The 13,635-nt window shown below is 44.0% G+C and overlaps 1 protein-coding gene across 2 annotated transcripts in view; it reads left to right on the top strand.

The window, feature by feature from the left end:
• The window catches only part of Cap2 (cyclase associated actin cytoskeleton regulatory protein 2), a 145,917-nt gene that overhangs the window by 104,163 nt on the left and 28,119 nt on the right, over positions 1–13,635 (top strand). For both annotated transcript variants that reach the window (XM_052729652.1, XM_052729653.1), the window contains one exon: positions 3,088–3,193. In XM_052729652.1, the coding sequence (XP_052585612.1) occupies positions 3,088–3,193 (106 nt within the window). The remainder of the gene's footprint in view (positions 1–3,087; positions 3,194–13,635) is intronic.

The following is a 13,635-nucleotide window of genomic DNA, read 5'->3' as shown; positions in this document are numbered from 1 at the left end:
AATTTTGCAATATTTTCACCTCCTCACCAAAGAAGCCTGTATCCACCCACTGTTGCTGCTTGTTTCTCATAAACATCTCCAACCCTAAGTATCTACTCGCTGTCTGTATACTCTCCTGAAGGGGTATCCTCACCAAAGGGTTTGGCATTTCCCACATTCTTGCATCTACACCAAACAATTCCGGTAGGAATTGAACTCAGGACCTCCCCTATGCTAGACAAAAATATCCCCAGCCCTCTTAACTTTTTCTTCATTTTGAAACAGAGTCTCACCAAGCTGCCCATGCTAGCCTTGAACTCACTCACTACGAGCCCGTGCCAAGCGGCCCAGCTCAGCCTTTGCCCCTTGATCTCAACTTCTAATGTTAAATATAAAATATCAGGCAGCATCACCATGCACTTCATCAGCAGAATACCTGAAAAAGATATATAAGCCAGAGAAATGTGACCAGAGGTGCAGATCAGGGTCCTGGTCTCCCCTTGAATATCTTATACAAGAGAATTAACAGTTATAGGGAGCCTCACATGCCCAGCATCCATCTGTAGGTAGGTCCCCCAAGTTCCCCACAAGACCTTCTCTGCATTGCCCACGTGGCCTGTAGGAGAAAGCTGAAAGACAGGCTGCCCTGTGGTTGGAACGAAAGGACTGTGGGCCAAGGACTCCGCTTCTGTGCTTCCTGGGGAACTAGCTTGGCTAGTTTCTGGCTCCCTTTTCTATATGAACAGAGCAGTCGCTTGCCTTGGCTTTGCCAAGGTGTGGCTTCACAACTTCCAGAGCCAATGAAAATGGAGGGAACTTTCTCAGCTTCCATGTGTTTGGATCCTGCTCAACTAATCTCCTAGAGACTAACTTCGGATAAAAGACACCATGCAGTCATTCCTTCCCATAGTTGTTTCTAGAATGTTCTTTAAGTCAAAATAATACTGCGACGGTTAAGTGAGAAACGCATTTACATATATAGATTTGGTCTTCATTGGTTGTTAGAATTTATCAAAGTTCTGGAACTTTCTCCAGTTCAAAATAACACTTCAGTGGTTAAAAGAAAAACACATTTGCCTATACAGATCTGGCTCTCATTGGTTGCTCGAATTTTCAGTAGAAGCCATGTCAGATGTATAACCTGATATCTCTAGTGTGTGTAAATTGTCATGTCTGTGTGTTGTATAAGGGGACACACACAGATGAGACACATCTGCATAGGCAGAGCATGATGCAAACCAAGTGCTGGTTTACATTGAAGTGAGTCTCACTCTCCTACAGCTGTTGTACATACCGTTTCCTGTGTCCAGGATACTTACTAAAAGCCTCACAAAACCTTACAGAACAAGGCAGACCTAGGAAGCTCCACTTACTCTGGGGGTTTTTACCATGAAGGTGGGGCAGAGCCTCACAGATTCCAGTCATATAGCCAACAAATCTAAAACTGTAGAAGAAAACAGCACCGAGTCTTCCCCTTTGAAGAGTGATCAGGATTCCAATCCTCACGCTAGTTGCTTCCTCTTTGATATCACAAATACCCAACTGAACCAATCTAAGACAGGGGAGGTTCATTCTAACTCATGGTTCAGGAAATACAGAGCATCATGACTGGGAAGGCATGGCCACAGGGCTGGCCTGGCAGGTCAGGAAGCAGAGATGGAACAGGAAATGGGGGTAGGCTCACGTAACAATGACCAGTTTTCTACAAGTAGGCTCCACCTCTTAAAGGTTTCACAAGCTCCCAAAACAATGGCAGGGCATTGGGACCAAGTCTTCAAACACAGGACTCTGTGAGGGACATGTCTCATCCAAGTCTTCAAACACAGGACTCTGTGAGGGACATGTCTCATCCAAGTCTTCAAACACAGGACTCTGTGAGGTACATGTCTCATCCAAGTCTTCAAACACAGGACTCTGTGAGGGACATGTCTCATCCAAGTCTTCAAACACAGGACTCTGTGAGGGACATATCTCATCCAAATCTTCAAACACAGGACTCTGTGAGGGACATGTCTCATCCAAGTCTTCAAACACAGGACTCTGTGAGGGACATGTCTCATCCAAGTCTTCAAACATAGGACTCTGTGAGGGACATGTCTCATCCAAAGCATGATCGATCATCTCCCTGCTCACTTTCCCTAGTGTTCTGGCTTACTGCAGCAGACTTTAGGCAAGGAAAACAATATGTCTTCAAGAGGTCTCCTTCTATGGTAATCTTCAGATTAGTGGCCTACTTGTATCATCAAGTTTTTGCCAACTCGAAACTCAATGTTTTCTCATTTGATGACCACCACTTCCTTCAAACTGGGGGAAAGAAGTTGTGGGGCCAGAAATTGCCCAAAGAAATGCAACAAAGGAGGATGCATGTGATTCCAATATGAAATTCCCAAGGAATTAATAAGAATATATTTTATGAAAGAAATGCCACCATTTGCCTATTCTAACAGCTCTCTCAATCCCATGTGCTAACCCTATTAATGCAAGCTTTCAACTAGCTCTTCATTCAATAAAACAAAGTCTGATCAAGCTCCACATAGCTCACATTGTCAAGAGCATCCAATTAAGATACTTCAGTGAGAGTCACTTTAGAAGTATGGGGTCTTGCCTGCTGATGAGAAAACATTTTTCTTATAATACCAACTTCCTCGTCATTCATAGTGGGAAGAAGTCTCTAAGCCAATCATACTTCTAAAACCAAGTAACTCTTGAATTATAGAAAGCAAGCTGGATGACTTTGTCCCCTTTTTTCTTTTTTGTGCTGTTCCCACTCCTGGAAGCAGGCTGTTCTGTATTTTGCATAGGAAGGAGGTCAGAAGGAATACTCTGCTCTCCATAGTCACCTCCACTAGGAACGGCACACTTCCTATGTCAGCTCCGTGGGGCCAGGTCCCCCTCTCTGTGGCTCTCCCCATACCTGAAGCTGAGAGCACTCACCGTCCTCCTGCTTCTCTTTGGAGCACTCAGGACTACCCACCTTCTCAGTGTTCTCCTCTGGCAAGAGGACAGTTGCTCTGGACTCGTCCGGAGCTCTAACTTCCAGATGACGGAGGATGAAATCGTATTTTCTATGCTAACTCTGCTCCCCTCTGCTCTCTTTTGTAACAAAAGTGATCTGCGCCATGTGGATTGGGTCAAGTCCTATCTCAACATCTGGAGCGAGCTTCAGACCTACATTAAGGAGCACCACACCACAGGCCTCACTTGGAGCAAAACAGTAAGTACCAGGCCCTCTGGCGGCCTTTCACCTGAGCATCAAAAGGCCGTGAAAACATGTGGCCTAATAATCATAAGCTTTAGAATTTACCTCAAGATAGGATGAAAGCTTTATGGAAACAGCATTTCCTTGAGGAAACCCTGAGAACTGTCTTCATGGCATATGTAAAGGAAGGGGCTAAGCTGTCTATGATAAGGCTGCAAAGGGAGTATTATTCAGCCATGAAGAAGGACAAGATCATGTCATTTGAAGGGGAAAAAAATGGATGGAACTGTAGACCACCTGCTAAAGGAAATAAGCCAGACCTAAAAGTACGCATCTCTCCTGTGTTCAGACTACATGATAAACATCTTACTTAGGAAAATGCCATAATGAAACCTACTATCTTATACAATTAATGTATGCTAATAAGAAAATTAATAGAAACTTAACACAGTGGATCCCACAGCCGTGAAGATTAGCCTGGGTGGTGATTATATGGAGAACAGCCCATCATTACCATAGAGAGCTCAGCTCAAGCACCAAGAGGGTGTTAAGAAGCAGGAGTCAAAGGGGACATGAGCTTTGAAAATGGGTATAGTCATAAATAAAACATCAATCAAAAGTGCTGAATATTTCTTTTGATGTAGCAAAGTTTATTGAACAATCTTTATATTAGCTAGATTGTGCTGGTGTTTTTTGTCTTGTTTGGGCTTTGTATGTTTGGTTTTGGTCAAGGGAGGGTTGAGACAGTGACTCCTACCTTCTAGGCCGGCCTGGATAACCTTAGATGACCTTGAACTTCTCATTCCCCTGCCTCAACCCCCTGAATGCTTGGATCGCAGGCATTTGCCACCAGGCTTAGTTTCTGTAGTTCTGGGAATCTCACTCAAGGTCTCATGCATGTTAGACAAGCATTGCACCAACGAGACCACACCTCCAACTAAATCCTAGCACTTTGTGCCTTAGCAATGGGGTAAGCCCAGCTTCTGTGTGTTCCTGTTTAAATTACATATGGAAACCGCAGTGGCCCTGGCCTCCTCTCCAGCCTTGTCTCGGCTCTTCCCTAACTCACTGAGCATGGCAGCAGTCTCTAGCTAACTGTAGCATCCTAGGCATATCAAATGCTTACATCAGTAGCTCTCAACCTGTGGGCCGTGACCCCTTGGAGTCAAACAACCCTTTCACAGGGGACCCCCTCAGACCTTTTGTGTATATACTAGATATTTACATTATAATTCATAACAGTAGCAACATTACAGTTATGAAGTAGCAACAAAAATAATTTTATGTCTGGGGGAGGTCACCACAACGTGAGGAACTGTATTAAGGGGGCGCAGCACGAGGAAGGTTGAGAACCACTGGCTTAGCTAAAACTAAGAAACTGCTGTTTCCGAATTTGATGCACTCACACTGTTTTGCCTCAGATGCAATGTCCTGAACGGACACTGTGCTTATAACCTTAGGTTCCCGGAGGTAGGCACCCTCACATCTTCCCCATGGCTCAATTTGAACATCACAGCTTTGAATAACATCTGTTGCTCTTCACCAGCTCCCTCTGAAGGGTGGTGTTTCTCGTCTGTGCTTGTCCTGTTTCTTGAGAATACCTTAGCTAGTGCAGCTATGGTCTCTGTCCTCACCTGCTTAAAAAAGCTTCTGTGTGCCCAGCTCCTGACTTAGTGTTCAGAGTGCATTCTCAGCAAATGGTAACAAGTATATCCAGTGTCTATTCTGGGACCCTTGGGACCGTCCTCACCTCCTGGAGTCTCTCTACTTACTTTCCATGGAAAGCCCCTTCCATTCAAAATGAATATTACCTTTAAATAACCAACGGTTTCACCAGAGAAAAATGAAGTGGCACATTTGTGAATTCCATCCAGTGCCCCCCTGACAGCTGTTCTCCAAAGCACAGCCCTCAGTGAATTCGGAGGGCAGCAGACTCAATACTGAGGTGATTGCGATTTTCAAGTTTTCAGCGCCGCGTGGGGTTCCTCCAAGTGTCCCCCAAGAGGTACAAAATGTTAACAGTGGGCCCCTCCAGACTGATGTTCATTGTTTCCTACTTTGCCCCTCCACCCCACAGCATTGAAATGAACAGCACAGAACTCAACTAAATTGGTTCTTTTTCTTCTGCCTACAACATGGTGATGTGGACAAGAGATTTCATGCATTTCTAGAGGGTTTTAAGAAGGAGGGGGTGGATGTGTGTGGATGGATGAGTGTTTTGTAGACTGATTACAATTCTTACCTGTTTCAAATGAAAACCTGTTTTGTTATAAATCTGTGTGTCATAAAGGAGATTGTCACATCTTGGCCATGGGGATAAGCCACCACTGGAGAATAGCAAGCTGAAGATTAGGAGTCCTTGGACCCACTGTTGTATCTGGTAGACAAATGGAAGAGGAATGGCAATCCACTTGTGGAAAAATAATGTCAACAGATGCTAAATCTCTAATGAGACTCATAAAAAAAGGGTAGAAAACTTCTTTTAAATGGTTTGAATACCCTTAATACCACGTATAAAGCTAGACAATCATTTCTATGAATACAAAAGAGATCTGATTATTAATGATAGAAAAATATGTAAGTGTTTTCCTTTGTTCTAGAATGAATACTCTCTTTATTGTGTTCATTAAAAATACATGCTTCTAGAGACTGGAGATGTAGCTCAGTGGAAGAGCGCTTGCCTAGCACATGGGAGGCATGGGCTCATTCCCTATTATGGAGGGATGGGGAAGAATATATGCTTCGGAAGTAACTTTCCAGATTTTTATTGCAACTCAAGAAGAGATATACTTTGTAGACACATGCTCCATGCATACAACTGAAATAAGTTTCCCAAACACTATATACAATGTATCCAGACAGCTTTTCCTTTATGTCACTCTTGATAAAGTTCTCGCTGAAACCCACAAAACCATTTCACAATCTCCAAATACATCATATCCCACATTTTAAAACACAATGTCATAAGACATGCTATATATGTACATAAAATATAAGTGATCCCTAGAGCAAATTGGGCCTCACAGAATGCTGTACTAAGAACAGCTATTATTTATTGAGCATATGGTTTTAAGCCATGTGAAAATTCTATTTGAAACAGTAAATGTGCATGCATGCTATACACACACTCCAGCACCCAGCCACACTCCCGGCCCTATGCTGTTCTTCAATGGAACAGTGAAATGATTGTTCTAACCAGGTACTAAAAATGTGAAGTAGTGCCGGGAGGTAGTGGTGCGCGCCTTTAATCCCAGCACTCGGGAGACAGAGGTAGGCGGATCTCTGTGAGTTCGAGGCCAGCCTGGACTACAGAGTGAGTTCCAGGACAGGCTCCAAAGGTACACAGAGAAACCCTATCTCAAAAAAACAAAAAAAAAAATGTGAAGTAGTTACAATGTAGGAAAATGTTCATTCAGAATCACACATGTACAGTCTTTTGAAAAGCTTCCAGACTTGTGCATAAACCCATGATTTTTCCTGATTTTTATCCCCCTTGTCTAAAAAATAGACTCATTATTTTTCCTGATTTTTATCCTCCTTCTCTAAAGTTTGAGGGGGAAGTCATTAAAAAATATAAGGTTAGAGAGATTGGCCAGTGTTCTTGCAGCTGGCCCAGATTCAATTTCCAGCACCCACACAGCCGCTCACAACCGTCCATAACCACAGTTCCAGAAGGATCTGCCACTCTCTTCTGACTCCCAAGGAGGGCACCAGGCACTCAGTGTGATGTACAGACTTCTGTAAGAACCAAACTCCTCAGGCTGGAGAGATGGCTCAGAGGGTAAGAGCACCGGCAGCTCTTCCAGAGGTCCTGAGTTCAATTCCCAGCAACCACATGGAGGTTCATAACCATCAATAATGAAATCTGGTTCCTTCTTCTGGGGCGTAGGAATATATGCAGACAGAACATTGTATACATAATAGATAAATAAATCTGTTTGTTTAAAAAAGAACAAAACTCATACACATAAAATAAAGTCTTTTTAAAGTATATTCTACTTTTTAAATTTGAAATTTCAATTTCTGTTTTAAATTACTAAAAACTGTCTGAGATCCCAAGTACAATCTATTGCACAGGTCAAACTAATTTCTCCTCACTTGCTAGTCCAACAACATTAATGGGAAAGCCAGATTCATAGTTCTTGCAGAGATGGGACTATTGGAATTATCAGATCAAATGGTCCTTGGAAACAAAAAATAAACATGATCCCTTCATTTATTTATCTACTGATCACAAGTATGCAAAAAAATTCTGTATTTATAAGAAGACAAGGATCGGAAAGACTGGGGAAAGGCGTGGTATTGATGCAAAACACCACAGGACTCAGGCTTTTACTTTTTACTTCGTGTGTGTGTGTGTGTGTGTGTGTGTGTGTGTGTGTGTGTGTGTGTGTGTGTAGGTTAGAGGTCATCTCTGGGGAGTCAGTTCTCCTATGCCACCATGGGTCCAGGGATTCAACACAAGTCATGAGGTCTGCATGGCAAGTGCCTTTACCCACTGAGCCATCCCACCAGCCCATGCATCTTCACAGACACAGACACACTGCCACACTGCACACGCTGCACACGCTGCACAAAGCTGAGTGTGCAATACCTCAAGGATCTTGAGGAATTGTTGTTTTCTTTCATTTTCAAGTTGCATTTTGACATTTTCCACTCTGGGTCTTTTAATATACTACTAAAGACCCCGGGTTCCTCCAGTGGTGCATTGGGCTAATAAATACCCACCCCACCTCCAAGATAGCAGTTGGGACTGAATTTTCCAGTTGCCCCCTCCTGATCTTGGCCTTCAGAGTGCAGCTGTGCCAGGCAGCTGCTGCCCCACCTGTCCACTTGTCACTGAGAAATGTAGAACTCTGAGGGCAGCGATTGTTTGGGGCAACAGTCGGGGAGACAGTGAGTGTATGCACAAGTGTGCTGAGGTGAGCAGTAAGTGTGGGCACAAGTGTGCTGGAGTAGAAGCTGAAGTGTTTGGGGCTTCAGAGGAAGCCACCATGGAGTCATCTTTCTGTGTCTCTTATTACATTTACTTCGGTCGGTGGAATCTTGTCCTTTGTCTTGGCTTTTCCTCAGCATGAAGCCAATGTGTGACCTCGCTCACAGCAGTCCAAACCAGAACAACTTGAGTTTGCAGTTAGTTTCCATCACCCAGAGTCTTTTTTCATACTGATTTGTGGTGTTTCTTCTGGGCTTAGGTTCAGGCACGCTTTGTTGACCAAGTTGATCTTTTGACACAAACCTGGTAGAGGCGCCAATATCTGCCAGCCCCGGAAGTTGGATAGATTTGTAAGAACCACTAGGAAGGCCTTCAAACCAGGTGCCTACAGGTGGAAACTGAGGCCTGCTCCTCACACTTGTAATTACACAGTTGACTGAACTTTTTCTATGAGTTGTCCAGATCGCCCCAAGAATTCCATGAACAAGATCAGTTCATAGGCTGAGCTTCCTGGCGCTGTGGTGTGGAGCTTGTGGACATAGTTCTGCTCTTTTTGTGTACTCTAAATTACTTGAGCTTTAGAAACAGGCTCAGTTATCTGCAAAGTAAAATAAGACCACATGGATGGATGTAGAAAGACTTATGCAGTGGTTTTAATGAATCTTACTTCATATATTGGTTTGGTTGTTTTTTAGACAGTGTCTCATGTAGCCTGTGCTGGCCTCAAGCTCTCTATGTAGCCGAGGCTAGCCTTGAACTCCTGATCTTCTTGTCTGCACCAGCTGTGTGATACACTTCTCTCTCTCTCTCTCTCTCTCTCTCTCTCTCTCTCTCTCTCTCTCTCTCTCTCTCTCTCTCTCTCGTGTGTGTGTCTGTCTGTCTGTCTCTCTCTCTTGTGTATGTGTGTCTTCTGTTTCTCCCCCTGTCCCGTGTGTGTGTGTGTGTGTGTGTGTGTGTGTGTGTGTGTGTGTGTGTGAGAGAGAGTGATGGCACACCAGGGTTACTCAGGCAGCACAGAGGACAGCCATGTAGAGCTCGTTCCCTCCTTCCACTTCTCCATGGTCCAGGGATCACACTCAAGCCATTACACTTGCACTCTTCAACCCCCCACTGCCTTTCCTTTCGGAGAGCCGTCTCATCAGCCCGTGACCTGGTTTTTAATGTCAGCCGTGTGATTTTAAACACAGTCCCTGGATGTTAATTGTCATCCATCAGAACCTCCCATGAGCAATCAGGAAAACGCAAGTTGTGGGTTAAAATGATAACCATGGACGGTTTCTTTCCCAAAGCAAGCCACTGAGCATCGTTTCTTTCCTCCCGGGGAACCGTTTTCCTGTCAACTCATTTTTTTTTTTCACTATAAAGCCAAATGTCCATTAACAAAGCAGCAGTCTAACCCTTCGCTTGTGATGCAATTAAAATCTGCCAGAGGGTATCCTGACGTACTATAAATAATGTAGACTCTACAGCGTGTCGTTAAATATGTATGTCCTGTGAGCTGCTGCAGGTCTTCTGGCCTCTCTGGTTCCCTCTTGATGAAGCTTGTGCAAACCTCTCCCTGGTATATTAGCCACAGGAAGTGGCTGGGCCTCAGATGGCGTGTCACGACTGCAAAGCTCACTGCTGTCTTCTTCTGGTGCCCTCTCCCATAGTAGCTCTAGTCGAAACACCTGCCCACAGCTGCGTTAGGTAGACTTCCTTGCTCTTAAGCCTCTAACTCTCTTTGGGGTCCTTGGGCAGCCAACCACAGACAGTTCCCTGTCTTACCACTACTCAACTTAGGGTTTTTATTATGGTCATTATTTGATTTTTTTTCAATTGTATTTATTTATTTAGCATGTGTGTGCATGCATGCACATGTCACAGCTCACATGTGGAACTCAGAGGACAACTTGCAGGAGCTGGTTCTTTACTTCCACCCTGTGGGTCCCTAGATCAAACCTATGTGGGCAGGTGCTTTTATCTGATGAACCGTTTCATTGGCTTATTGTGTTGTTTTGTTTTTTGATACAGTCTTGTTATGTGTCCCTCCCTGGCTGACTTTGAACTCATTATGTAGACAAGGCTGTACTGGAACTTTGGGCAATCCTCCTGCCTCTGCCTCCTGAGTGCATAGACTTGTGCCACTATACCTATCTCAAATGTTTCTGTGGTTTGGGTTTGGGTTGTTGTTGTTGTTGTTTACAATGCTGGAGATAAAAACTCAAGCCCCAACACATGAGAACCAACCACTCCCCCACTGCGCTGTGTCCTTAGCCTCCAACAATAATTTTTCAATTTTTGGTTGGTGCAAAACCAGTAGACACCTGAACTTTATGTTGTGAATTTGGATCACAAGGAGACATCCACCCCCTCTGCACTGTGCCATGTGGCTAAGCTCCGCATATTAAATGTGCTTTCACTTAGAGTCTTTCAACCTGCACTGAGTTTACCCAGGTGTTCTCCGTGGTAAGGCAAGGAACCTCTGAGGCAGCTGGATGAGAGCAATGTTGATCAAAGTGGGTTAAATCCCCACCAATAAAATAAAGGAGCCCCACGCACACAAATGAAGGCAGGCTGGGAATGGCTGTGTTGGCTTCAAAGAGACCTCTAGGCTAGTCCAACATTTCTGAGGTATCCATGTGCACCAAGTTCTGAGAAAGGTGCTAAAAATACTAACAGGTAAATGAATGGCAGGCATAGGTGTCCCCTGCTGCAACATACATCCTAGCTACAGAGCCGATGTGTGACAGACATGTCTACCACACTGACTATTAGATGGTAGACCCGGAAGATAGAGAGGTGCCTGCTATCTAATAGTCAGTGTGGTTTTGAGCCAGCAGCAGCCCAAACCCTTGCTAGATCAATATCTCAGACTCCTAGGCCCCACCTGTGCCCTCCTGAAACACAACCTCCAGTTGACAAGACTCCCTGGATGATTTCTCAGCAAAGCCAAACCCTAGTACGTTTCCATTGACCCAAAGCAGTTACTGTAGGGAGATCATTCCTTTTTTTGTTGTGGTGGTTTGGTTGTTTGTTTTTGAGACAGGCCTGTATTCCAGACTAAGAACCCACTAAGAAGCCAAGTTCAAGATCTTGAACTTCTGATCTTGCCTCCACCTCTCAAGTCCTGGGATCATATGCACTCCTACCCCTAGTTTATGCAGTGCTGGGATTACACCCGGGCTTTGTAACTGCTGGGCAAGCAGTCTACCAACTGAGCAACCTCCCCATCCCCAAGATCATTATGATATGCAAATGAGTGCAACAGTGCAAAGCTATACTGGAAAATAAGCTTTGCTAGTTAGACTCCTGAATGGACAGGAAGAGCTACACAGGGGCCCACACTTTGGGCTTTGAAGGATGTGAGTAGGAGTTCTCTAGCAGACAATAAAGCAAAGGGTAAATCTGAGCAGAGTTCAGTGTGCGCACATCAGGTCTGAACAAGCAACTTCTTCCAGATTTTAAAGGCTAGTAGTTTTGCAGAGCTGGTGAAGACAACTTTGTAGTTATGCTCAGAAGGCTCGGGCATAGGTAGGATCAAGGATTGTAACTTTCACTGTAGGTTGCTAAGCAGAAAGTTACAAGCTGTAGGAAATGCTTTGAATTGTATATGATACTTGAGAAAGGAAAGAGCCCAGAGGCCTCCGGTATGGAGCAGCAGGTGGATGAATGGGAGTGGGGAGCGAAGCCAGCAGAGAACTCAAATCTAGTCACAAAGTCTCCAATCTAGAGTTCTAGGGAAAGTGATAAAAATGGAGACATCCTAGGAGCAGCTGCTAGCAAAGGGAGAGAACGCCTGATGCCCTGTTGTTTGAGGAGCCCGTGAGGAATCTCTGAAAAAGGGAAAGGCCAGCACACATGCTATAAATCACCTGCCTGCAATCATCAGTTAAAGAGAGGAAGGGAGAAAAAAGGCGACCATGGGGACCCCCATTGCTTAAAGAACCTATCAAAGAGACAATGAAAAGATAGAGATGAGATCTCAAAGCTATAAGGAAGATGACCTGGCCACCGATGAGACCATAGTAGCCTGGGAGAGACCTTGAAAATGCCAGCATAATGGGTCATTTCGGATGAACTTGACAGGTTCCAGCTAGTATGGCCCATAGACTGTGACTTCCAGTTCTGTGTAGAAATAGCAAAACTATGGAGCTTTGAGTTCTTTGTTTATAACTGCTTCTGTTATCTCAAAAGTACCTTTGAGGTTTAGTGTTTGTTGATAAGAACGTATAAATATTTTAGGGTATTTGTCTCTCTCCATAAATCAGAATAGTAGTGGCTTTTAAAACTGTCTGATTAATAGTAAAGATTATTTTGTTTACTAGAAAATTCTCACAACCAAGAACTCAAAGTCTCAAGTTTGAGGGGTCAGAAGTTAATTGTAATTCCTAGCTTGTTTAAGCCGTTATACTGGGAATATGTTAGTAAGACACACTCAGTTAAAATCTATAATTTGAGGTGGGCAGAGTGGCTCACACCTGTAATCTCAGCACTCGGGAGGCTGAGGCAGGAGGATTGCTACAAGTGTGAGGCCAGCCTGAGTAGCATAGCAAGAGCCTGTCACAAGAATAAATTTATTTCTATTTGATATGCATTGGTGTTTTGCCTGCATGCTTATCTGTGTGAGGGTGTCAGACCTCCTGGAACTGGAGTTACAGACAATTGTGAGCTGCCATGTAGATGCTAGGAATTGAACCCAGGTCATCTGGAAGAACAGCTAGTGCTACTAATCATTGAGCTGTCTCTCCGGCCCCAAATGATTTATTTATTTTTATTTTATGTGTCAAAAATAAATTAAATAGTTCCCTTATTTATAACATTGACAGCCATGGTGTAACTGGGGATGTCCTGTCGTTCATTCTTTTTTTATCATACCACAAGCTATCAAAAGGTTGTGGGTGAAGAAAACATCCAGGAAAAGGTATTCTCCACTTTAGATATGAATGTGCTTATTTGTTCATTTTCTGTTGCTATAACAAAACACTCCAAGATGGGTACTTTATAAATAAAAAAGTGCTCTTTAGCTCACAGTTTGGGAGACTGGAAGTCCAAGATTGGGAAGCCCCATCTGGACTCTGGTGAAAGCTTCTTGGGCATAGCAGGAGAGATGTCATTATAACGGGAGTGATGTCACAGGAGAGATGTCATTATAACGGGAGAGATGTCATTATAACAGGAGTGATGTCACAGGAGAGATGTCATTATAACGGGAGTGATGTCACAGGAGAGATGTCATTATAACGGGAGTGATGTCACAGGAGAGATGTCATTATAACAGGAGTGATGTCACAGGAGAGATGTCATTATAACGGGAGTGATGTCACAGGAGAGAGGTCATTATAACGGGAGTGATGTCACAGGAGAGATGTCATTATAACGGGAGGCCTGCAAGGAAGAGGGATCGCACAGCTCGAAGATAGGAGTGTGGCAGATAAAGCCATCAACTCCTCCTTTCCAGGATACTATGGGTAGAAAATCAGCCTCCTGTAGAAACGAGTTTGAGCCATTCCAGTGGATGAAATGCACAGAACCACCAAAG

Source organism: Peromyscus californicus, unplaced genomic scaffold (assembly GCF_007827085.1).
Source record: "Peromyscus californicus insignis strain IS unplaced genomic scaffold, ASM782708v3 Scaffold_8__1_contigs__length_139910024, whole genome shotgun sequence".
In the NCBI taxonomy this organism is placed as follows: domain Eukaryota; kingdom Metazoa; phylum Chordata; class Mammalia; order Rodentia; family Cricetidae; genus Peromyscus; species Peromyscus californicus.
This window is presented reverse-complemented; position numbering and strand designations above follow the sequence as displayed.